Source organism: Mustelus asterias, chromosome 8, assembly GCF_964213995.1.
Source record: "Mustelus asterias chromosome 8, sMusAst1.hap1.1, whole genome shotgun sequence".
NCBI classification, from domain to species: Eukaryota; Metazoa; Chordata; class Chondrichthyes; order Carcharhiniformes; family Triakidae; genus Mustelus; species Mustelus asterias.
Window position 1 is genome coordinate 63,501,969 of NC_135808.1, and position 27,296 is coordinate 63,529,264.

General features: G+C 44.1%; 1 protein-coding gene across 1 annotated transcript in view; it reads left to right on the plus strand.

Moving 5' to 3' along the window:
• The window catches only part of LOC144497191 (procollagen galactosyltransferase 2-like), a 179,481-nt gene that overhangs the window by 95,734 nt on the left and 56,451 nt on the right, over positions 1-27,296 (plus strand). Inside the window, exons 2-3 of the mRNA XM_078218063.1 lie at positions 20,851-20,961; positions 23,792-23,909. Of these exons, the coding sequence (XP_078074189.1) occupies positions 20,851-20,961; positions 23,792-23,909 (229 nt within the window). The remainder of the gene's footprint in view (positions 1-20,850; positions 20,962-23,791; positions 23,910-27,296) is intronic.

The window sequence follows — 27,296 nt, forward strand, 5'->3', positions numbered from 1 at the left end:
TGCAACCATTGGTGATGCCAATTACCGGACCCAACCGCGAACCCTGACCCTCACACGCTGCTGCGTACATGGTACATCACATCAGTCCACCCGCTACACATTGGTCAGTCTGGGACCTCAGTACATTTTGCTGACATTAACTAAAGCCCCTCACCATTTCTGCATCACTTGATTTCCAAAGCCACCAGTGCAGTGACAGGGATGCTCAGTCAAGCAGTTAGTGTAGCCAGTGTCAATGGATGCGAGGCTGGTTTGCATGATGGACTGGGACTTGTCCACGACCCTTTGTAGTTTCTTGTGGTCTTGGGCAGAGCAGGAGCCATACCAAGATATGATACAACCAGAACAAATGCTTTCTATGGTGCATCTCTAAAAGTTAGTGAGAGTTGTAGCAGACATGCCAAATTTCCTTAGCTCAGTATTGAGCTAATCTGCAGCTCCTGGATGTCTGGTAAAGTTAATTGCCATCAAGAAGGAGCAGTTTGGGGGCCGCTTGGGTGAGGTATTAAACAAAGACCTTGTAGATGGCCCTTTATTTCATTCCAATGTGTTTATCTAGCCTATTTGCGTGATAGATTGACCTACATTCACAACCTTTTGTAGTTCCTTGCGGCCTTGGGCAGAGCAGGAGCCATACCAAGCTGTGATATAACCAGAAAGAGTGCTTTCAATGGTGCATCTGTAATAGTTGGTGAGAGTCGAAGCAGACATGCCAAATTTCCTTAGTGTTCTGAGAAGGTAGAGGCGTTGGTGGACTTCCTTATAGCGTCAGCATGGAGGGACCAGGACAGGTTGTTGGTGATCTGGACACCTAGAAGCTTGAAGGTCTCGACCATTTCCACTTAGTTCCCATTGATGTAGACAGGGGCATGTCCTCCACTACACTTCCTGAAGTCAATGAGTCCTTCGTTTTGTTGACACTGAGGGAGAGATTATTGTCGTCACACCGGGCCTCCTTTTCAGGCTTTCTGCTTTCAGCTCCAACCACCATGCTTATTTGGAGCATGGGGTAGCCAGTTACGAGGTTCTCTGACATAAAGTGACTTCAGCAGGTGCATTGAGACCATTTGCGGCCTCAGAACCTACATAGGGTCCCAACGTTAGATTGCTGAAGGAAATTTGGAGGAGCCAGTCCTTGGAACCTGGATGGTGGAGGGGTGGGTTCCTGAGTCTGGAGGACCCAAAAGACCCAAATCAGATGTAGGCACTGCTGAGTCAGGAGGGAAGGCAGGAATATATTCATTGTTGGTCTCTGGCCACAAATGGGGGAATAATAAGAAGGTGCAAGTGGGTTAGGGCCATCAGATGGGTGGATGAATGTTCCTCACAATAATGGGCACAGCCGTTTATTAGCAAAACATCTTCCCTATTGAATGGTGTGCCTCTGGCCTGGGTAGCATGCCAGACTGGCATTGAGGGACTGTAACCCTTTCAAGGATAACCTCCTAATGTGATGCGTAACCTTTGTGCCAGCTGTGCCCCAGAATCCCGTGAAGCTAGGGCCATGTTGTGGATCTAATCCAATAGAATTTCCATCCCATTTTTGGGTGCTCCCTTCCCATGCCCACCAAACTTCAGGTCTACCCATTGCGAATTCTGCCCATTGCATCAGATTTAATGGTTACTCTGAAATAAAAATAGAACATGCCGGAAATACTCAGCAGGTCTGGCAGCACCTATGGAGAGAGAATAACAGAGTCAACATTCTAGGTCACTGACATTTCAGAGCCATTGGATTATTCTGTCTGTTAATGTGAGATCCAGTTGATATCTACTTTTATCCAACCAGTAATGGACATTTGTTTATGAAATTGGTGTGCATTTGGCCCATGTCGGAATCCGCAGAGAACATATTGTGCAATCGGATTCAGGAACACATGGATGGTTTGGGGAGAAATCAACTTGGAGCACTTGGGATCGCTTGTTTGTTGGGGAAAAGAAAGTAACAGTTTGAGCCGTAAACACATTCTGTCGTTATTTTCCACAGAATACATCAGGTTAGCAGATTTTGTTCTCTAAACATTGAGTTTCCAGGTAAACAGTCAAACGGTGAAAAACATCCTTCACACTCATGTTGGCTCCTGGTACACATTTTAACAGCAGCTGCCAGTGTGGAGCTCGAGGCCTGATGGAATGTTTCCTACTTCTTCTGACTCTGCGAGACAAGCAACTCTTATGCGGCTATTAGACATTCAGCCAATTTAAAAGGAAGCGTTGTTTAGCTCCAAATACAGCACTGTTTGTCCTTGAAAGGCCTGCCTGTGTCATAATGTTACCAACGTTTACCTCAGAGACCAGCCACTGCTCAGTGCACCACCCCACATACCTGGGGCCGATTCTCAGCTGACCTTCAGTCAGATCAATGTTGATTGGATGACAACAACCTCAAAAGTGTGGTCAGTGGGCTTCCAGCCCTGCTAAAGGCAGTGCACCTACGGGGGTAAAGGGACCTTTTGCCTTGGGAGACCGCAGTTCCCTTTTGTTTCTGAAGATGGGCTTTTGATTCTGAGGCACTATGGCCCAGTTTGGAACATGAGCTCAGTCCTGGTCTAATCTGTGGCCCTTAAATGGACCACTGGTGGCTGCTGCAGAAACAGCCCAGAGAGGTTTCTGGGTTACATTCCTGTTGCTTCTTCTGGCTCCACAGAAGGTCACTGGCACAGCTTCCATTGTTAAAATAAGCTCTCTGGTTTGTCACTATGGCCTTTTATACTGTACCATTGTCATTGATGCCATGCTAAAAACTGCACTGACAATGGGGTCATTATGCTTCTTGACTAATATTCCCGAACACATGGGGAGTGATCTTCCCAAAAAAATTCTAAGGGCGTGATATTACAAAAAGAATTGTAAGTGCCAAACGAGCAAGAAAATGGCAGAGAATGGCGCCAGTTTTTTCGGCAAGCTGCGAGTCTCAAACTCAGTTCAAAAAAAAAGCCTGGATGAGATTCTCGCCAGTAGGGGGAGGCAGGTGGAGCCTGAACCCACCAGGGAAGCCGGCTGCTGAGCTCTTGGAGTGCCGATCACTCCCTGTGCTGGCTCATTGCTCCCTGGCCCAGTGTCGTCGTCGTCGTCCCCCCCCCGGATCGCTGCCTGTGCCGGTCTCTGTCAATCCCCCCACCGCTGATTGATTGTTAGCATCTTACTCCAGTACAGGAAAGTCTCACGAAAGAGCTAACCCATCAGAGACATAGCAGATGTGGACAAGCAAAATAGCACTAGGCATAGCAGGATCCCAAATCTGCAATAAGATTAATGACCAGTTAATTTTGTACAAGCATCGGAAAAATGATGGACAGTAAAAGAATATCTTGGCTGTTCAACCTGTCCCACATAAATGTCTTGCCCTGTGAATTCATGTAACCTCCTGGGAGAGTCAAGAGAACAGATAAAAACTCAGACCCAATGGGGGAAATCTGTGGGGATTCCTGTCCGGCTCCCTCAGGCAATCAGAACGTGTCCAGGCCCTGGCTAATGTCAACAGGATATCTCCACTCTGGCTCTCATTACAAGGAATTCTGCGAATCAGCATTCGATGTACCTTTGACTGGGAAAAGAGAGATCTCCAATTTTTCTCTTTCCAGAATTTCAGGATGGGACTCCTAACCTCTCCCCTGACATATATGCAACCCCCACCCATCCAGTGACCCATTTAATTTTAACAAAGACCAATGATCTCCACTGGGGTATGCTGGTGAACAACCTCAACTGACCCTAAATAAACAAGATTAACTGCTCATTCATCCCATTGCTGTTTGTGGAGTCTTGCTATGCATAGCTGCACTTGGTTGCTGAACAACAGTTGCTGTACTTCAAAGTAATTCATTGCGTGCTAAGCATTTCTGAGAGATGGAAAACCAAATGATGTGAGTTCTTACACTGTTCATCAATCTAGTTATATAATTCAGACGGCTTTGTGCAATTCTCAAAAATCACAGCTATCAAAGACAGATGTGGCTATTTAATAAGAGCTAAACATAGCAGTGGCCCAATGTCAAACCGACTGCAACAGACCTGCTTTTGATCTCTCACAAGGCAAGGGATTGATTGATAAATAGCGATTTAGTGGTTCAGAACTTGAGTGTGGCTGAAAAATAGATACAAAAGCTTTTCATCTTGCACCCTCAGGACAACTTGCAAGGGAACAACAATTTATACTTCATGAGAAGAGTGATGATTGATTGGTTGACATGTGGATTCTTGTTGATATTTGGAAAACATATCACTGGTCATCATTTCAATAACCAAATTGTCAGACATGTTTTATAAGTCTCTTGATATTGTTGACATAATTTAATGTTTTGTTGTTAGATATGTTAGATACTGTATTGAGATGTATTATTGATGAACTTTCAATTCAATTTTGTGGGGAAATAAAGAATTTGATGCATATTTTTCCTTCCTTTGCTGCATTTTTTGTCCCAATTTGTGAGTAATTTGTTGACAAATGTCCTGCAATTTATTTTATATCTACTCCTTCATGTGGTCAATTAGGTGTGTTACCCAGTCTCCTGTGTGGCACCATATTCTGATACAACTGTTGCAAGAATACATTTATTGATTTTTGCACCTAGAAATTGTTCTATTTTGAGAATGGAGGGAGCCAACTCATTCTCAGTTAGTGTTAACAATTGTCAAGCCAGGTTTCAGAAAACAATTTCGGATTGTATTAACTTCTGCACCTGGGTAGTTGTGCGCCTGACATTCAGACATCATGTAAGACGCATAAAGGCATTGTGAGATCTTCCTTGCCTACATTTGGAGATGTTTGCTTTGTTTCTCCTGTTTGAGGGCACTGTTAGCCTTTATAGGACACCCAACTTGAAACAGGGAGACCCATAGAAACTGGGAATTGAACTTATCTGTATGTTGACTTCAAAAAAGAAAACAGCTCTAATGGAAATTTCCACGCAGCACTGAGGTGATGATCCTTCGTCAGTCAAATTACCATACCATTTGTAAATGAAAAACACTACCACATTTGCACAAAAATTAGAACAAATGGGGTTCATTCAGTCGGTTAACCTTCACGGAACAGTGAATGCCAATGGAAGGACTAAGGTCAGAGGTTAGAGTTGCTCACTGGGTAATTCTTTGCTGAGACTGAGGGACAAACTGACTGAAGGTCTTTAAAAACTATATAGGGGTTTGAAAGGGTAGACATAGGGAACATGTTTCCACATGTGGGGAGAACAGAATTTAGAGTCATAAATATAAAATAGTCTCAACTAAATCCAACAGGGAATTTGGAAGAAAGTTGAATAACTTGCAGTTATATCATGTTTTGCTCCAAAACACTTGACAGCCAATGAAATATTTTTGAATGGTATTTATTGTTGTAATGTAGGAAATGCAACAGCCAGTCCGTGCCTCCCAGAAATAGTAATGTGAGAATGACCAAGTAATCTGTTTAAGTGATGTTGATTGAGGGTTAAATATTGGCCAGGACAAAGGGAGGACTCCAATGCTCTAGTATGAACCAGTAACACGGGAACATTGGTGGCTACCGGAGGGAGTTGATGGAGCCTCAGTTTAACATCTAATTCGATAGTAGTTGCCGCTAACAGTGCAGCACTCCCTCGGTAGTGAACTGATGTGCCAGTCTAGATTATTTACTCAAAACTCAGGAGTGCACATTGTTGTTCAGGAAGTTGCTTTAGGAGCTGTTCCTGTGTTTTACAAAGGATGTAAAACTGTGGGTGACAGACAGTTCAGTCGCTCTTGTTTGTGTTGTACTCTGTCACTTAATGATATCGCCAATGGCAAGATATACTTGGATTGCTGTCCAGGATTTTGTGTCTCCAATCATGTCCTTAATGGAAAGGAAGTACTGTGGTAAAGGAGACACATGGGACTGAATTTCACCAGCCCTTTGGGGATAGTGGTAAAGCTGGCAAAATGGCGAGGAAATGCATTGGGGGGCAGTCGGGTTGTGGGGCAGGGGGAAGGGGGTGGTGTTAGTGAAGGTGCCTGGTACCTTTCTACCCATCACACCTTTTTGCCGGAAGTGGGCAACATGGCACACAAAGTCACTGAAAGCCCAATTAAGCCACTTCTCAGCCAATTAAGAGTCTCTTCCCACCTCCACATGGAGAAATCACCCTTCACTGCTTCGGGAGGCCACCAGGTAAATTCTGTTGCCTTCCTTGCAGGTTCAAGGGTCAGGGACTCCATTATGGGCACTCAATGGTCCACAGTGGATTCACTTGGTTGCTATCTGAAAAATATTGCCCCAGGCGATGCTGCCCACTAAAATGTGGCTGCATTCCACTGTCAGCGCCAGTGTCCGGATTCCTGACCTCCTCTCATAGGAGCTGAGGGAGAGATGAGGGTGAATACAAACATAACTTTCCTTTCCAACCATTAGGACAGTTTAGCAGTTCATATTGTAACAGGGCTGCTGGATGAAAAAGAGAATATTTTAAGGTGATTTAAAGCTCAAAGAATTATAGGCAGATTACTGACTTGTTGGTTAGGCAATAGAAGACAAATTTGGGACAGTAGTTATCTACCTGAATTGGAAAGTATTCCAGTAAGATCTATAATGTGCCTCTGTTCACTTTATTTATTAATGACTTCGGTAACACAATGGAGAGCCATTATTCTAAGTCTGCTGATAACACAAAGATTGGTGGCAGAGTAAATAGTGTAGGTGCAAGAACTAAATTACAAAACAACATCAATCGTGTGAAAGGACAAAACTGTGGCAGATGGATTTCAATGCAGGGAGATGTGCGGTCATTCACTTTGGACAGAGAAGATTAGATTTGTTTAAAGGTGAAAAGTAAGAAAGAGAGAAGATCCAAAAATATTCAAGGGTTCAAGCACACAGATCAGTAAAATGTATTAGTCAGCCCCCCAAATAAAATCAGAAATCCTGAAGGAATGTGGAGGGCTAGAACAGAAAAGGTGAGGGAGTTTTTCTATAGTGATACAAAGCCCTGGTTAAACCCTAACAGGAGTACTGTGTACAGTTCTGGGCGTGACATTTTAGAAATAATATGTTGGCCTTGGAAGGCAAGCAGCATAAATTCACCCAAAATGTTACCAAGACTCCCAAGAGTTAGATTAAGCAAAGGGACTCAAACACTTGTCTTGTATTCCATGGAATGTTAAAATGTAACGGGTAATTTAATTGAGGTCTTTAGAATTTTGAAATTAATTGATATGGAGGAGAGAGAGAAACCTTTTTCCTTTGTTAGGGAGTCTCGGAAAAGGGGGCATTACCTTAAAATCCGGAGCAAGATCAATCAAGGGAGAAGTTAGGAATCACTTCTTTGTGCAAATACAGAAGAGTGGAATTCTCTGAGCAGTAGATGTTTGTTCGATTAATAATTTTAACTCTGAGATTGATCGTTTTTTTGATAGCCTTGGGCTATTGAGGGATATGGAGCCAAGTCAGCTAGATGGAGTTGAGATACAGATCAACCTTGATCTCATTGAAAAGAAAGTTCAGGTTCAAGGTTTTGAATGACTTGCCCCTGTTCTGATGAGACAGCGTTGTAAGTCGACTGAATGAGTATTGTGAAGTGAATGAGAGGGTGTGATAAGATGAATGAGTAAGTCTTGTAGAATGAATGAGATAACATTGCATAGTAAATGTGTGCAGTTGGTGCTCATCATTGGCCACCGATTGTGCCTTTGTTATAATATTTGTCGATGACAATATAATCATTATGTTTGACCCTGTTGTGAGATTAATTGCAGTAAGAAGTTTAACAACACCAGGTTAAAGTCCAACAGGTTTATTTGGTAGCAAAAGCCACACAAGCTTTCAGAGCTGCAAGCCCCTTCTTCAGACCTGAAGAAGGGGCTTGCAGCTCCGAAAGCTTGTGTGGCTTTTGCTACCAAATAAACCTGTTGGACTTTAACCTGGTGTTGTTAAACTTCTTACTGTGTTTACCCCAGTCCAACGCCGGCATCTCCACATCGTGAGATTAATTGGACAGACAACCAGACTGCAGCAAGACTGAGGAACTGACCTCAAACTTTGTTTAAACAGAATTCTTCAGAAGAGTCCCAAGGGTTGAGGTGAATAAACAAGTTATTTTGTAAGTCACTTTGGTTTATTGCAACTGAGTAATAAAGCACAGTTTTTGAGGTAAAGTAGTTAATTGAAGCTGTATCAGTGGTTTCCGATGTTTGGCAGAATGATTGTATGAGAAGCAGTCAGTTACTTTCAAAGTTTGATTTTGCTTATTATGTGGCCTTGATCAAATTGACTTTTCATCATAGAATCCCAACAGTGCATTAGGAGACCATTTGGCCTATCGAGCCTGCACCGACAACAATCTCACCCAGGCCCTATCCCCTTAACCCCATGTATTTACCCTGCTAATCTCTCTGACACTAAAGGGCAATTGAGTCTGACCAATCAACCTAATCTGCACATCTTTTGGACTGTAGGATGAAACCAGAGCACCCGGAGGAAACCCACACAGGCACGGGGAGAACATGCAAACTCCACACAGACTGTGATCTGAGGTCGGAATTGAACCCGGGCCCCTGGCGCTGTGAGGCAGCAGTGCTAACCATTGTGCCACACTTCTGGCCTGAACCTGATTTTTTAAAAATCTCCCATTTGACCCCATGAATCTCAATAGACAGCATCTAGATTCAAGTATTTTCGTAGCTCTTACAAGATGACTGGAGCAAAAAAAATCACAACTTCAACTTAGAAGCTTGCAACTATCAGTGGAGTTACTTAAAGGCCCAATATCTACATTATAAGTATATAGAGAGTGAGGAGACAGGCTTCAGACCTGTCACATACTGTAACAAGCCTGCAAATTTAGAAAATGCCAAGAAAGAAATAATTCTAATTGTTATTACTGAAAGTTGTGAATTGCTGACGTGAGATTTTGTGCAGCCTTGGCGCCAAAGGACTCACGGTTAATGGTGCGTCAGAAAATTCCATGCTCTTTAAAACCTGCCCTTATTCCATTATGAGTGGTGTTGTTTAATTTGAATATTGTAGCGATTCACCGCAGGGCCCTTACCTGCAGTGGGAATAAACTGTTTCATCTGTTGCCATTCCTCAGTGAGCAGTCAGGCTGCCAACCCAATAAACAATGACAAAAATGAAATAAGAACAGAAGGTGCTAGAAATATTCAGCAGCTCTGGCAAACATCTGAAACAGGGACAAGGGGCTGAATCTTCACCTCCCAGTACTCAACAAACACGTCAGGTGGATGAAACAGGAGGAGCGTTGGGCCATATTTTTTAATTTCTCCTCCAATTTCCACCACACGCCATTTTCATCAGGTCAGGAAAATATGGCCTGACCTGATGTTCATTTAAAGTGACATTGAGCACATTATTTAAATGCTTGTTATTTAAATGCCTGTTGCAAGTTCATGTTTCTCTGTCATTGCTATTTTCATGTAACAAATGGGTTCCTGAATGCTATGGGAACTGCCAGGTAAGTCAGCTCATGAACCTTGGGGGAAACCTGCTATGGATTTGGGAACCTTGTGATGGACAAGTTCGAATCCCCAGTGCCCTCTATGCCTCTTCCATGTCTCCTCACCTGGTATCCACTAGGTGCAGAACCCATTCGCAATGTAAGTCACGGGCACATCTTTACTTTTTCATAACCATTTCAATCTAATAAAGCAGATGTCTGGCCATCTGTGCAGCCTACTTATGTTGATAGTCATGACCTCATTATGAATGCTTGGCTGAACTCCAAGAATACCGACTGCATTCTGCTTTGCAGAGCTTGTTTACATAGTTACAAAGGGAACTGTTATCTTTTTTTGAAGTTTCAACTTCAACTACAATAATGCAAGGGTTTATGATGATATAAGTATATTGTCAATGCAGTAATTGATCATAGGGCCCAGTCCTTTAAAGGTGAGAAGCCATTAAATTGATCAACACTGTAATGATTCAGACCCATTAAGATACTTTTCTCCAGTGGATAAAGTTCTTTTCTACATTCTACAGTATGGAAAATCAGATATAAATGTATTTAGGGGAATTTTATGCTTTGATTTTCACATTGATTTAATGTCCTGACATCTGTTGAGCCTTTGAATTACTCTTCCAGTGTCCAACGGATACCGAACCAATGAGTTATATAATAATACTGGGAAGTCTTAGAAATGCTCATTGAAATGTTCAAGAAAACAAAAAGAAAAACAATCAAGACATTCAGCTTTCCATTTGGAAAACCTTCCTCTTCTCATAAAACTGTGAATCAAATGTAGCCATTGAGAAAACTGTAATCCTGTCAAAATAAACAGATGGGCATTGAAAAACTGCTTCAAAGAAATATCAAATTATTACAGGGTAATAAAACTGTCAAGCAAAGATAGCAGTTCCCTTTACAACTATGTGAACAAGCTCTACTGGGCTGGATGTGTTAGTCATTGTTGGAGCTCAGCCAGGCATTCATAGTGAGGCCATCTAGTAACCATCACATAAGGAGGCTGAACAGATGGCCAGACAGCTGCTATGATAGATTATCTCATTATGAATATTTGATTGAAATGGTATGAAAAAGCAAAGATGTAGTTCATTGCAAATGAGTTCTATACCTATTATACACTAGGTGAGGGGCATGGAGGATGCATGCAGCCATCAGGGATATGAGAGGTGGGGAATGAGGTGCGGTGAGAGGTAATGGTTGGAGGATCTAATAGCTATAAACTAAATTGGGTTGATGTCCCAGCAAATGGAGGTAGGCTGTCTTGGAGTCAAGGCTCCCTAGGCAGCACATTTCAAATCCATAACTGCTACAGGCTAGGTCAAGGACAGCAAATACTTAGGAACACTAACACCTGGAGGTTCCCCTGCAAGTTATTCATCACCCCCACTTCAAGGTATATTGCTGCTCCTTCACGGTCCCTGTGTCAAAATCCTGTAATTCCCTCCCTAAAAGCACTGTGGCTGTACCTGGACCACATGGAATGCTGTCGTTCATGAAGGCAGCTCACCACCATCTTCTCAAGGGCAACTAAGGATGGACAATAAATGCTGGCCTAGCCAGCGATGCCAATATCCCGTAAATGAATTTTACAAAACACAGCTTCGCTTATAAATGCATGAGGCTAATTCCATTAATTCCCACTTTGTCCCTATTCAGCAGTAAATTTGGATTTGCATACAGCTTGGGCCTAGCTTTGCCAGCTGGTCTCCAAATAGAGCATTAGGAAATAGTACAGGGCAGGTGCAGGAAAGTTTGGGGTGTCCACTTAAGTGGGGCTCTCTCTGTACCCTAACTGGAATATAAAATGTCTTCTGCCTTGTGTGAAAAATACAAAAGTGATTTCCTCATTGCTCCTGTTTCTGCCGGTGGCAACATCTGACTTCAAATGGTTACACATTGGTTTTAACAAAAGAATTATACTTCAGCTATGCCCGAAGTCAGTGGAACTCTCAGCTGGCTCCTTCCAGCATTACAAATGTTGCCCCAGTGACTTATGAGTTGAGAGGAGCCTCCATTCATTTCCATTATGGATATAATCGAATTGGTCACTCACCCAAATATTATTCTTATGTTGTACAGCAACTCCCCAGGCAAGGAAACAAAGACAAGTATAAAATTAATATCAAGCGGAAAATTATAATCAAATGCAGAAAATTCTGCAAGTTCTCAGCTGTTCAGGTGGACAGAGGGGGATCGAGTTAACATTTCAGGTCAATGACCTTCATCCTTCCTCGGCTACAAGGTCTGATTGCTGTTTGGCATGTCCCAGGGTCAATTAGTGGTTAATTACTTGGATTTAGTTGCTGACTTGCAACTTGAGTATACTCCCCATCATTTTTGCTGCAACCAGCAGGAAGTTATAATCTTTCTACACCACTATTTGTATGTTTGGTGCGATATACGCAGACACACTCTCGGAGTGTCACACTTGCTCCTGGAGTATATTCTGTGCTCTTGCTTGGCCTCAGTCTTTCACATTAATTGATAGAGGACTATTGATTCCTCGTTGGGAATCATTGCCTGCCTTTGCGAAACTCGGCTGTGTTTTAGTAAAGGTCAGTCAAGGGAAATTGCCGACATGACATCAAAGAATGTGGGACAGCTTGTAGCCTGACTGAAGTGCATGAAAGCTAAACACAATAATAACCCACAGCAACAGCTCTGCTAATTGAAATCATCTGTGCCATAATATCTGAAACAAAGCAACATTAAAGCCAGAGATTAAAAAGGCAAGATAGCCCAGACAATCACTGTAGCAAACATGCAGGCACAGACCGATTACTTCTCATTCCGGATGTGTCTTATCGAAATGTTGTTTGCTCTGTTGATTATAGTAGGCCTGAAGCCTAGCGTTAAAGAGGATTGTCCTGACAGTTATATTTGTTGTTTTCTGCTTGTTATTGAATCAAAGAATCCCTACAGTGCAGAAGGGGGCCATTTGGCCCTTCGAGTCTGCACTGACCACAATCCCACCCAGGCCCTATCCCCATAACCCCATCCATTTACCCTAGCTAGTCCCCCTGACACTAAGGGGCAATTTAGCATGGCCAATCCACCTAACCAACACATCTTTGTCAGCAAGACAATCAAGCAATTCATCATTAACCTGGGTAAAATTCATTAACCATCGTGGTATTGATCATAGCATGTCTAACAATTATTTCCATAGATTATGGTGTACGGTCGACCCAGCATAAAAGATGACCTCTCGTTCCCTGGAGTCAAAATGCATGTTTAGGCCTATAACACAGCATAGGCCAACCCCCATTTTTCAGCTAACAAATGCATGGTTAGAATTTTACTCCCAATAGGAATCAACTTCAGTTTCTCAGCTTAGAAATACGTGTTTAGGATTATACACACCATATAAATCAATACCTTGGATCAAGCAGTCTGCTTGCCAAGATGTTGTGTGGGAGTTTAAGACATGCCCTCACAGAGCAGACTGTGTATGGCAAACGACAAACATAAATTTTAACACATCTCAAAATAGCGACCACCTACACCGACACCAGTCGTTAACATTTTAAATGTAAGTTGACCCTTATTTTTGGAGGGATTTTTCTGAAGCTTCAACAGTCGAATTATGTGTCACAATCTACGGTAGTTAGTCAGTGCAATTATCAGTTCCCCAAGAGAGAAGAGTGTTTCATTTTTAAAAAACCTGGTAATAATTAAGTCCCGTGGAGACTTCTTGTATTGAGTCTGTTACCCGGAAACCCTTTACTGAAATATCTCAGAAACCTAATCTTACGTCCAGCTCCCCTGAGCTGAATAAGAAGCTTCTGGAACGCAACTTAAAAGCTCAGTGTTATTTGATTTGAAATCCAGGCAGGCACTCACCTTTAAATTATGCTCCAACTACAGCTCCTTTACTGGAGGAGATGCTGATCCTGAGCTCAGTGATTGGTTACCAGAGCTAGGCCTGTCACCAGAGCTAGGCCTGTCACCAGAGCTAGGCCTGTCACCAGAGCTAGGCCTGTCACCAGAGCTAGGCCTGTCACCAGAGCTAGGCCTGTCACCTATCCAGTCATCTGAGGAGGTCAATCATGAATCTGATCTTTGTTTCGGGGAAATGTGTCCACTTCCAGAGAACATTTTCCCATGATTTGCTAGTTCCTGAACTTTCTGATTCTGTGTGACGTTCTGAATTCCTATACCCACATTGCTCGACTCAAAATGTACCCAAAATCCAATCCTTCAAAATAAAATTGACCCCAATAACCTGCGTTTTGTACATCACCGTCAATACAGAAAGCTGTCCAAGCTTCTTTCCAGGGTCATGTTCAGGCCCAAATGGACACTGAGCTAAAGGAGATGTTAGGAAAGGTGACCAAATATTTGGCCAAAAAGCTTGGTTTTTAAGGAGACTCTTTAAAAGAGAAGGGTAGGTGGCAAGGTTTTAAGGAATCTGTGCCAGAGATTATGGCTTAGACAGATGAAGGAATGGTCATCAATTGTGATGTGAAGGAAGGGCAGAATTGGAGAGGTGCAGGGATTTTAGTGGCTCATGGTCTGGGTTAGGCAAGGGCCACAAAGAGATTTAAACACAAGAATAAGGATTTTATATTGGAGCAGTCTTGAGAATATGGCTTTATGGGACTGATCTTTCGCAACCACCAAACGTTTCGAAGTGCTTTGTAGCCAATGAAGAACTTTTGAGGTGTAGTTTCTCACGTTCAACAAAGTCAACAAACAGCAATGTGATAATGACTGAGTAGTCTGTTTCTGTGATGTTGGTTGAGGGATAAATATTAGCCAGGTACTCGGGGGTAACTCTCCTGCTTTTCTTCAAAATGGTACCGTGGGATCTTTTACATCGAACCCAGGCAGGCCAATGAGGCCTCAGCTTAACATCTCATCCAAAAGACAGCACCTCCAACAGTGCAGCACTCCCTCAGTACTGGAGTGTCAGCCTTAACTTTTGAACTCAAGTTAACCTTGAGTGGGACTTGGAACCCAGACTTGTGATGTTGAGACAATGTGCTGCCAACTGAGATATGTGTTTTGAGAGATTAGGCATTGCCAGAGTTAAAGCTTTTCTCTAAAGCTACCGTCCTGCAATAATACACTGCCTTGGACTGTTTGTTGACTTGCGGTTGGTGTAGTTTCACATTCTCATTGCCTTGTTATTGTTTAGTTTATTTATTAATGTCACAAGTAGGCTTACATTAATACTGTGAAAATCCCCTAGTCGCCACACTCCCTCGGGTACACTGAGGGAAAATGGCCAATGCACCTAACCAGCACGACTTTTGGACTGTGGGAGGAAACCAGAGCACCCAGAGGAAACCCATGCAGACACGGGGAGAATGTGCAAACTCCGCACAGACAGTGACCCAAGCCGGGAATTGAACCCGGGTCCCTGGCGCTGTGAGGCAGCAGTCCAACCACTGTGCCACCGTGCGGCCCGTTTTGCCAGGTAGAAGGGAAAAAGAATGAGTAAAACCAAAAGCTTTATCTCTTACCGTTGGCTATATACGTGGGAATTTTGTAATTTGTGGAAGTATTGTTAAATATAAATCCCTTTTTGTTATTTTCAGCAATAAGCTTTGCTGAATTACAGTTTAATATTAATATTGTTGGTCAGTTTTGTTACTTCAGAATATTGCTCATCTGTTAGAATTACGGAAAAAAATATGGTAGAATCGAGATTCCATTTACAGTTAGAATAATAGTGCCCTCAAGTGCCCTGTCATCAGCCGTAGACAAACACATCAATTGTTCGTGCTAAAGCTAAAATCCAGGTAAGGAAGGCCTCTGTGTGGCTGTCGGCCATACATATGATACGAACATACTTGATTCTCTTTTAATTATGTTTTATAACTACCCCGATTATATTTTGTGTAAAGCTTGTGATGCCATTATCACAATATGATGGTACAATGCCAACAGCCTCTTATAGTCTTTAATCTCAATCTAACTTCAGTGCTGCCCTGAACCCATAATTAACATTTCTTTAATCTCATCGAGACTATGGTATGGAAATATCAATAGCAACAGGTATAATTTTGCCCTTGTTGTTTTGAGGTCTGCAAACAAGTTCAGCTTTGATTTTCGTGGTTTATCCTGTGATTACTTTGAGGGGCCACGAGATCAGAAACATCAGTGCCGTTTGGTGTATGTACTGGAGCCACTAAAGTTCTGAAGGTGAAAGGTTTAGCATGGATTCACAATATGCCGTCACACAGCATGGTGGTGTTGAATGACCATGTTGCTAATGTCAGGAATTTCTGCCCTGCAAACCAGGAATTCTCCATTACCTTGTCTAATTAATAGCAGTTCTGGGAAATGGCTGCGGAACACACAGTCGCAAAATTCTAAGTTTCCTCTAGAGATTGTATTCCCCCTTTCACAGGAAAGTGTTGCAGTTTTAGGTAAGTGTGCGGTTGTAAGTCATTTCTCAGGCTGCTCTATGGGCCACAGTGTGGTCTGGTGGACACGTGAGCAGTCTTGTTGCCATAGGGGATGTGGTCTAACAGAGCACCTTCTCCAGGATATCTCTGATGTGAGCAGGAAAAGCAAAAGGGCGACTCTTCAGACAACCGGATTAAAGAATTCTGAGGCACGCAAGGTGGGATCTTCCGCTCCCGCCAAAGGCGTGCCTCCCCTTCACCCAATCAGAAGGCTGGCAGCGTAGCAGCGTCACCACGAGCACTGGCCATTGCAATGGCTACACTCGGACGGTGAGGGCACATTGTTAATTGTACACCTCAACATCAGGAATATGCAGTCTTGGGGTTCCTGGGCAAGGCAAGTGGGTCCGGGCTTTGTTGGGTGGGGTGGGGTGGGGCCAGGTGGCCTGTTGCTGCATGGGCGGCCATTGCTGCAGGCGATGCTTCTATGGACCATGGAGTGCCTAAATGCCCAAAAGAGAGGTCCTTGAATCAAAAACCTCCTGACCCAAGACCCAATAAGGTTTACCTGGTGGCCTCTCCACACGATTGGCACTTCTGACATGGGTAAAATGCCAGCGGAGGTGGGTACACGTCCTTAATTGGCTGATTACATGGCTCAAGTGGGCTCTTGGTTAATGTCTACTATATTTCCCACTGCTGAAAGGGCATGATGGTTGGAAGATTTAGGCACCCCCCCACCCCCCCTCCCGCAATCCCAAAGTATTCCCTTGCCATTTTGCCAGCTTTCCCACTTCTCAGCCTATCCCCAAAGGGCTGGTGAAATTCATCCCCATGTGTCTCTCTTACAGCAGTACTTCCTTTCCATTAAGGACATGATTGGAGACACAAAATCTTGGGCAGTAATCCAAGTATATGTTGCCATTGGCGATATCATTAAGTAAGAAGTCTCACAACATCAGGTTGCCATCGTCGTGGGGGATGCTGGTGTAGAGTGCCGAGACATCCATTGTGACGAGGAGTGCTCCTGGTTCAACTGCTCCATGTGTGCTGAGTTTCTGTAGGAAGTCTGTAGTGTCGCGACAAAAGCTGGGGGTTCTTTGTACAATGGGTTTCAGGATGCCCTCGACGTAGCCAGAGAGGTTCTCGCTCAGGGTCCCATTGCCCGATACGATGGGACGGCCGGGTGTGTTTGCCTTGTGTATCGGTCACGGGCATTTGGCCTCTGATCTTCGGCCTTCACAACACATGACAACGCAGAGTCGCTGAGCAGAGACTGATAGCCAAGTTCCGCACACATGAGGATGGCCTCAACCGGGATCTTGGGTTCATGTCACACTATCTGTAACCCCCAAGACTTGCCTGGGCTTGCAAAATCTCACTAACTGTCCTGTCTGGAGACAATACACACCTCTTTAACATGTGCTTAACGCTCTCTCCACCCACATTGTCTGTATCTTTAAGACTTGATTACCTGTAAAGATTTGCATTCCAACCATTATTTTGTAAGTTGAGTTTGTGTCTTTATATGCCCTGTTTGTGAGCAGAACTCCCACTCACCTGAAGGAGCAGCGAGCGCTCCGAAAGCTAGTGGCTTTTGCTACCAAATAAACCTGTTGAACTTTAACCTGGTGTTGTGAGACTTCTTACTGTGTTTACCCCAGTCCAACGCCGGCATCTCCACATCATGGATATCATTAAGTGACAGAATACAACACAAACAACAGCAACTAAACTGTCTGTCACCCACAGTTTTACATCCTTTGTAAAACACAGGAACAGCTCCTAAAGCAACTTCCTGAACAACACTGTGCACTCCTGAGATTTGAGTAAATAATCTAGGCTGGCACATCAGTTCAGTAGTGAGGGAGTGCTGCACTGTCAGCACTACTATCGAATTAGATGTTAAACTGAGGCTCCATCAGCTCCCTCTGGTTGCCGCCAATGTTCTTGTGTTACTATTTCATAGTAGAGCATTGGAGTCCTCCCTGTGTCCTGGCCAATATTTATCCCTCAATGTGGAGATGAAGTCCTGTCGAGCGAAGCCCACATCCCACAAATACACAGAAAAAATAATAATTGGAAGTTATTTTACCTTCTTCTGAATTCCCTGTTGGATTTATTTGTGACTATTTTATATTTCTGGTCTCCCCAAATGTGCGAGCATCTTCTCTATGCCTACCCAGTTCCAGGCGCAAAGACCAATAAAATTTATTCATAAATGGATTGTATCAGAATATGGTGCCACTTGGGAGGTTGGATATATTTCCAAATTGGGACGGGAGATTGGGTAGCAGCACACAAATGGCAATGTAACATAAACGACGGGACATTCATCAACATATTACTGTCGCTCTTACTGCCATGTCTGAACCAAACAGACATTAAAGAGGCTGAAACTTAAATGAATTTGATAAATTATGAATTCACAGTGGAACGTAAGGTTCATTCGCAGTGACTTTACTGACATTTACAACAGTGGTTTCATTTATTTTAGAAATGTTTTTCAAGCTGATTCTGTAACAATTGTCACTATTGCTGAAACAAGACATTTTTATCGAAGCTTTTCATCTTGCATTCATCAGCATTTTGCAAGGATACAATGTAAGGGAAATCAATACATTTCTACAGTATGAGAAGGGAGTGCTCTCTTCTTGTAGAGTATAAATTTGTCAATTTCCCTTGGAATATATTATTGCCAATGTCCTGGTGAGTGCAAGATGAAAAGCTTCGACAAAAAAAGTTGCTATTTTTCAGCAGTGTCGATATATTTGAGAACCATATCACTATTATTTGTGAATTCCTTTGAATTTGTTTTCCCTGGCCAGCTCAATTTCCGGGGTTGAATCTGAGTGCCCTGCCCCACTTGGTGTGAACAGGGTGGTAAGGCCCTAAAAATAGAGCTGCTGGCCTCACTGTCCCATTAACAACAGTGACTCAGATAGCTGCAATTTTGTGAAAGATCCACTTCCAGGTGATCACGGCCCTGATTTTGGCAACAGGCATCATTTATTACGGAAATCGGGCAACAATACTGTGATTAGGATCCTAATCGAGAGCGGAATGGGTTGAAGGGAGAACCTCATCGAGGTGTACAAAATTATGAGGGATACAGATAAGGTAGGTAGGAAGAAAATGTTCCCCTTAGTAGAGGGTCAGTAACCAAGGGGCATAGATTTAAGGTAAGGGGCAGGAGATTTAGAGGGGCTTTGAAGAAAACCCTTTTCACCCAGAATGGATGGGAATCTGGAATTCATTGGCTGAAAGGGTGGGAGAGGCGGGAACACTCACAGCATTTTAAGAAGTATTTAGATGAGCACTTGAAACGCCACAGCAAACAAGGCTACGGACCAAGTGCTGGATAATGGGATTAAGATTAGATACGTGCTTGATGGCCAGCACAGACACGATGGGATGAAAGGCCTCTTTCCGCGCTGTAAAACTCTATGACTATTGGAGTTGCCAGAATGCCAGTGAGTTTCACAAGTAATGGAATGGAAGAGTCTCCTGAAAGATAAATTTGGATTTATGTGTGAAATTTGTGAATATTGGCGGGGCCCGTGGAAATATGGTGGCCATTGCTGCCTCGGACCACCCCTTGCTGCAATTGTGATCTCCCCCTGCTGTGACTTACATTCCCAAAAGTTACTGGCCGTTCTGGTCCCATTTTCAGGCACCAGTCGGGCGAGATGCATCAGGACGATTGTTTGGCCCTCTGCCCCTTGCCTCTTGAGTGAAAGTGGAGTTTTGAAAGCCCAGGAAGTCCACAAACGCACTCACCTGTCCAATTCCCGACATGCAGCAGTCTCTTCTGTGCTCTGCCCTCCTGCTACCATGTGTGAGTTCGGGCAGTGTGCATCAACAGGCAACTTGACCCCTGGGGCATCACTGCAGAGCCCCATCCTGACCTTAAGCAGGATTCACTCGAGTACTTTGAGGCCGGGTTCTCTGGAATAGTGATTGGAATTAGGAACACAGACTGCTTTCCCACTCCCCAGTGTTCTCCAACTCCCCAATTACCCCCTGGTTGAAGTCAGCTAACTGAATTGAGAGGTGGTGTCAGTGGAAGTGACCATGAAGCTGTTGGATTGTTGCAAAATCTCACCCAAATCACCTCCTGAGAAGAAAGTCTTCCATCCTTACCCAGTCTTGCCTATATGTGACTCTCAGTTCCACACCAAGGTGGCTGATTCCTAACCACAATCCTGGACAGCTAGCGATGGACAATGAATGCCAGCTTTGCCAGCAATGTTCCCATCCTGAGAATGAAAATAAAGGTGTGTATAGTAACTTTAGGAGTCAGCCGTAAAGGAATAGTGCTTTGTTGCACAAAATAAAGTAAAACCACAAGCCTATGGTGAACACAAACAGGTCCCAACCTGTCCAATACAATAATGGACCTACTCAAGGGCCTGCTTTATAAAGGGCTCAACATAGAATCTCACCTGGTAAGCTAATTACCAATCACTAGTTAGCTTGTATTTTACAAGTCCTACAAGGAGGTCAATCAATGATTCTCTATGCAAGGCCTGGGGGTTATCACAGTGTGATAAAATCTTACAGCACAGAAACCATTCAGTCCATCATGCCTTGTACTGGTTCCCTAGAAGAGCTTTTAGAATAGTCCCATTCCTTCCACGTAGCCCCACGTTAAATGTGGGAATTTCTTTGCCTATTCAAAGTGATGTAGGAATAATCTGAGGGAATGTCAATATTTCTCTTCTCTCTGAAACAATTCCTTTGGCATCAGATTATCAATTCAATAGTATTCAACATGAGGCATTACAGGACAAGAAACCTGTCAGAATGAACTGTATTTAAAATGGGGCTGGTGATAGTATCTGTCAAAGTAATATTATAAATTATTCTCTTCCCTAAGCAACGGTCCAACACTGAGCAGATTTATAAACTGCCCTCCTTTTGATTAGTGCTGACAGAAAAGCAACATTTTTTTTGCATTTGAAGTAAAACCAATTTGTTTTTATAACCTCCTGACTTTAAATGCTAATTTAATTCAGCTTGGTTTACTGATGACAATTTTATCTGTGTCTTTTCCATAGGGTTGCCACAGACCACAACATTGACAATACAACAGCAATACTGCGGGAATGGTTAAAGAATGTTCAGAAGTCCTACCACTATGTGGAGTGGAGGCCCCTGGATGATCCCAAGTGAGTAATCTCCATTGCACAACCATCTCAATCAATTCTTGTTTGAATCTTCGAAGACTTTCAAAGTCTTCGAAGATGACTTTCAAATATTTTCACGGAAACCTTGCTCAGCCAAGCATTGCTGCAATTGGTGTAGGAACATGCACTTTGAAAGTAGAATTAGAGCAATTAAAGGGACATTGCTTTCACCCAATAAAGAGTTGGGGTGGGGGAGCGAGGGTACCTTGTTTTAATACACTGGAGTAGATCAGATCAGCACTGTGCCATGAACACGCAGGTGGCACAGTGGCACAGTGGTTAGCACTGCTGCCTCATAGCCCCAGGGACCTGGGTTCGATTCCCAGCCTGGGCTACTGTCTGTGTGGAGTTTGCACATTCTCTCTGTGTCTGCGTGGCTTTCCTCCGGGTGCTCCAGTTTCCTCCCACAGTCTGAAAGGCATGCTGATTAAGTGCATTGGCCATGCTAACTTCTCCCTCAAAGGTGTGCAGGTTAGGTTGATTGGCCATGCTAAATTGCCCTTTAGTGTCTTGGAATGTGTACGTTAGAGGGATCAGTAGGGTAAATATGTGGGGTTTTGGGGATAGGTCCTGGGTGGGATTGCTGCCGGTGCAGACTCAATGGGCCAAATGGCCTCCTTCTGCACTGTCGGGATTCTATGATTCACTGTTATGACAAAAGTGGCCTTTTTCAGTCTCTTTTCCTTTTCAAATATTGATCAGGAATGTGCCAAACATTTTCTCTTTAATGAAGGCAAAGTATGTTTCAAATTTATCGTGCCAATCACCAATATAACTTTGATTTTTTTCTAGAATACGCAGTTAATTTGCTTAAGGGCATGGCCTCTTTAAATTTGTTTGCATGACCCAGCATGCAAGGTAATTTAAAGGGGCCAACTTTTGCATAGTGACTCTTAGGGTTGCTGCATTACTGCACAGCTTAGAGGGAACATTCCCAGAAATGGGTGCCCCTGAGCTGCGAAGATGTGAGTAATACTTGACTCATTTCGAAATCCAAGCTACCTTGATTTGCACACCAAAGATGAACACAAGGGAGGGATGGGTGCAATCTTTATTAAGAATATATGGTAAGGGGTAAACTCAACAGTCAGATCTAGTGAGAGTCAGCACAAAACCATAATGGTTAGCACTGCTGTCTCACAGTGCCAGGGACCCGGGTTCGATTCCTGGCTTGGGTCACTGTCTGTGTGGAGTTTGCCCGTTCTCCTTGTGTCTGCATGGGTTTCCTCCGGATGCTCCGGTTTCCTCACACAGTCTGAAAGACGTGCTGATTAAGTGCATTGGCCATGCTAACTTCTCCCTCAGTGTATCCGAAGAGGCACCAGAGTGTGGCAACAAGGGGATTTTTCCCAGTAACTCCATTGCAGTGTTAATGTAAGAATTCTTGTGACACTAATAAATAAACTTTAAAAGGCCAAGATAAGTATTTTTATTTAAATTTTTTGTGGAATCTTCATGTGTCAGGAGGGACAGGGCCTAATCGGGTAATAAAACTATCAGGCCCAGCATGGAGGAGATTCCAGGCTATTCTTCAAAGGCAGCACGGTTGCACAGTGGTTAGCACTGCTGTCTCACAGCACCAGCGACCCGGGTTCAATTCCGGCCTCGGGTGACTGTGTGGAGTTTGCACATTCTCCCCATGTCTGCATGGGTTTCCTCCAGGTGCTCTGATTTCCTCCCACAGTCCAAAAATGTGCAGGTTAGGGGGATTGGCCATTCCAAATTGCCCCTTAGTGTCAGGGAGATTAGCAGGGTAAATACGTGGGGTTACGGGACTAGGGCCTGGGTGGGATAGTTGTTGATGCAGGCCTGATGGGCCAAATGGCCTCTTTCTGCACTGTAGGGATTCTAGGATAAACTATGATGATGATGATCACTTTGAATAGCAGGGGCCAGGGGTCCTTCGTGCTGCTGAACCCATGTCCAACTGTGTGTGCTTGAGAGCCTAATGACAGTGCTGGTGTCAAATCAGCACCACATTCTGACTGAAGATGGCATACCTTTGGCCCATGCTTTTATTTCCCTCACCAAAATGGCACTCAACAAAGACTGTACCAGAAATGAGTGCACATAGCAGGCATTGTTTGGCACCAAGAGGGCCAGTGTATTCACGGAACTACACATGCTGTGGTGCTGGGTGTTATAGTCAGTGTGAGCTGGAAGCACATGGATGGGGAAGACAGTACAATAGAGAGTATGAATACAAATTAGGATCAGCAGTAGGCCGCTCGGCCCCTTGAGTCTGCTGCACCATTCAATAAGATCATGGCTGATCTGTTTGTAACTTCAACCCCACATTCCTGTTTACCCCCCTTTCGTTCCCTGTTGTTACAAACGTAAGCATAGACAGCATGCATAATCCACTGGAACTCTTTTAAAAAGACAAAAAAATCCTACAAGTTTCAGCCGCTTCAAGCCGGAATCTCTAACCTATGCACAACTTACCAAATTTATTCATTAGCAGCGATGGGCTTTCATTTTGGTTTTCAAATACGGGGGCGAATTTTACAGTGGGGTGGTGTGCTGCAGCAACACTTGCTGCTTTCTAAATGCACCTGAGGAGTTTCTTAAGAAGCTTCTTTAATGAAGGACCCTTACCTTCCCCTTTGTGAGGCAGGAGGATGCGTTCAGGACTGGCAGCAGTAAATCAGCCCCCGTTGTACAGCCCACCCACTACCTTCCTGTCATTAACGTGCCCCTGCCAGAGTTGAAGTTCAGCAACCCTTGAGACAAAATATCAGTGCAGGGTCAGTCAGCGTGTCCTGCCAATGATGTTCCCACTGATTCAGCAGCCTTTGTTTGGTTCCCCCAGGCACTATTCTGACGAAATTGGACCAAAACACTGGAGCAATTCCAGATTTGCACATATGATGAAACTCAAGCAAACAGCACTGAAAACTGCGAGAGAGAAGTGGGCTGACTACATACTGGTGAGTAATATTTCAGGTTACTGTCTCTTTTGAAACATTCAGTAGTCCACTCAGCCAATTATTATTTAGGATGGTTAAAACTACTTTTCAGCTCAATGGCTTGCCACCTCCATTGTTGGTAGAAAATACAAAGAGGCGATACATAGAGTCTCGATTTTCTACTGGGTTTGTGAGATTTTTCAAATTAATTGGGCCAGATTGGGTGAGATTAGTACTAAGGCAGTCAAACACCAGATTGGAAACATAATTATGAAAATTATTGAGAACAAAGTAAATATTGTAATATAGGTATTGAATTTCCTGTACTATCCACAGGTTGACATTGCAACCTAGCAATATCAGGTGATCGGGTGTGTTGAAGGAGGGAGAGAAGCAACAAGATTTGTAGAGACTAATTGGATCAGATGTCTTATTTCCATATTATATAAAGCCTAAGTAATTATATGCAATCTTGTTCAGCCTGTCTGAAGTTCTGTTATTCCAATGGTTCTTCTTAATGAGGTAATCTTTAGAATAATAGAATCCGTAAGTGCAGAAGGATGCCGTTCGGCCCATCGCGTCTGTACCAACCACAGTCCCACTCAGTCCTTATTCCTGTAACACCACACATTTACCCTACTAATCCCCCTGACACTAATTTAGCATGGCCAATCAACCTAACCAGCACATCTTTGGAGTGTGGGAGGAAACCGGAGCACCCGGAAGAGACCTACGCAGACATGGGGAGAACGTGCGAACTCCACACAGACAGTGACTGTGATTGAACCTGGGCCCTGGCGCTGTGACGCAGCAGTGCTAACCATTGTGCCACCATGCTCCCCAGCATGGATTCCTCCCCAAAACCTCCATTCTCGTCTCACTCCTGTTCCCTTCCTCAAAACTCCCATTCCTTTCTCGGCCCCTGTTCCCTCCCCGAAACCCCATTCCATCTTCGCATCCCCACTCCCTTCCAAACTCACCACATTAGTTGGAATCGGCTGCTTAAGCTGAGGTCAGTTTGCCATACCTCGTCACCCCCTGCCCCCGCCCAAGAATTGTCCTCGACTCTCAAGGAACTCAAGTTTACTCTCCTCAGCATTGCTTTTAGAACATAGAACATAGAACAGTACAGCACAGAACAGGCCCTTCGGCCCACGATGTTGTGCCGACCTTCATCTGAAACCAAGATCAAGCTATCCCACTCCCTACCATCCTGGTGTGCTCCATGTGCCTATCCAATAACCGCTTAAATGTTCCTAAAGTGTCTGACTCCACTATCACTGCAGGCAGTCCATTCCACACCCCAACCACTCTCTGCGTGAAGAACCTACCTCTGATATCCTTCCTATATCTCCCACCATGAACCCTATAGTTATGCCCCCTTGTAATAGCTCCATCCACCCGAGGAAATAGTCTTTGAACGTTCACTCGATCTATCCCCTTCATCATTTTATAAACCTCTATTAAGTCTCCCCTCAATCTCCTCCACTCCAGAGAGAACAGCCCCAGCTCCCTCAACCTTTCCTCATAAGACCGACACTCCAAACCAGGCAGCATCCTGGTAAATCTCCTCTGCACTCTTTCCAGCGCTTCCACATCCTTCTTATAGTGAGGTGACCAGAACTGCACGCAATATTCCAAATGCGGTCTCACCAAGGTCCTGTACAGTTGCAGCATAACCCCACGGCTCTTAAACTCCAACCCCCTGTTAATAAAAGCTAACACACTATAGGCCTTCTTCACAGCTCTATCCACTTGAGTGGCAACCTTTAGAGATCTGTGGATATGGACCCCAAGATCTCTCTGTTCCTCCACAGTCTTCAGAACCCTACCTTTGACCCTGTAATCCACATTTAAATTTGTCCTACCAAAATGAATCACCTCACATTTATCAGGGTTAAAGTCCATTTGCCATTTTTCAGCCCAGCTTTGCATCCTATCTATGTCTCTTTGCAGCCTACAACACCCCTCCACCTCATCCACTACTCCACCAATCTTGGTGTCATCAGCAAATTTACTGATCCACCCTTCAGCCCCCTCTTCTAAGTCATTAATAAAAATCACAAAGATCAGAGGACCAAGCACCGATCCCTGCGGCACTCCGCTAGCAACCTGCCTCCAGTCCGAAAATTTTCCATCCACCACCACCCTCTGTCTTCGATCAGATAGCCAGTTACCTATCCAATCGGCCAACTTTCCCTCTATCCCACACCTCCTTACTTTCATCATAAGCCGACCATGGGGGACCTTATCAAACGTTTCTTTTCATTTATTCGTTCATGAGGTTTTAGTGTCACTGGCTCGGCCAGCATTTATCGTGCATCCCTAGTTGCCCTTCAGAAGGTGGCGGTGAGCTGCCTTCATGGACTGCTGCAGTCCATGTGGTGTAGGTGCACCCACCGTGCTGTTGGGGAAAGTGTTCCAGGATTTTGACCCAACGACAGTGAAGGAAAGGCGATATATTCCTAAGTCAGCATGATAAGTGGCTTGGAGCGGAATCTCGATGTGGTGATGTTCCCAGGTATTCGCTTCTCCTGTCCTTCTTGATGGTAGTGATCGTGGGTTTGGAAGGTGCTGTCTAAGGAACCATAGAACCATAGAAAATTACAGCTCAGAAACAGGCCTTTTGGCCCTTCTTGTCTGTGCCGAACCATTTTATGCCTAGTCCCACTGACCTGCATTTGGACCATATCCCTCCACACCCCTCTCATCCATGAACCCGTCCACTATCCTTTCAAAGTGGTTTCCCTCTTCTTGTTTCTCAGTTCTACCCATATAGATTCAGTGGGCGAACCCTCAGAAATATCCCCTCTCAGTACTGCCGTGATGTTCTCCCTACTCAAAAGCGGAACCCCCTTCCTCTCTTACCTCCTGTTCTATCCTTCCTATAACATCTGTAACCTGGAACATTGAGCTGCCAGTCTTGTCCCTCCCTTAGCCATGTTTCAGTAATAGCTATAATATTCCAGTCCCATGTACCCATCCATGCCCTGAATTCATCAGCTTTGCCTAACAGGCCTCTTGCATTGAAATAAAAGCAGGTTAATCTAGACTTCCCTAGCTCTCTACCCTGCTCTTGCCTGACCTGTCGAGTACTAGAATTACTGACACTGCCTTTACTATTTAACGTGCTCTCTTTAACTTCCATGCTGTCCTCAACCTTCTCTTCTGTCTCCCTACTGCTTTGGGTCCCGTCCTCTGCCAAACTAGTTTAAACCCTCTCAAGTTGCTCCAACAAATCTCCCCGCCAGGATATTAGTCGCCCTCCAGTTCAGGTGTAACCCATCCCTCTTGAACAAGTCACCCCTGCCCCAGAAGAGATCCCAATGATCCACAAATCTAAATCTCTGTCCCCTGCACAAGTTCTCAAGCCAGGCATTCATCTGCCTCATCTTCCTATTCCTACTC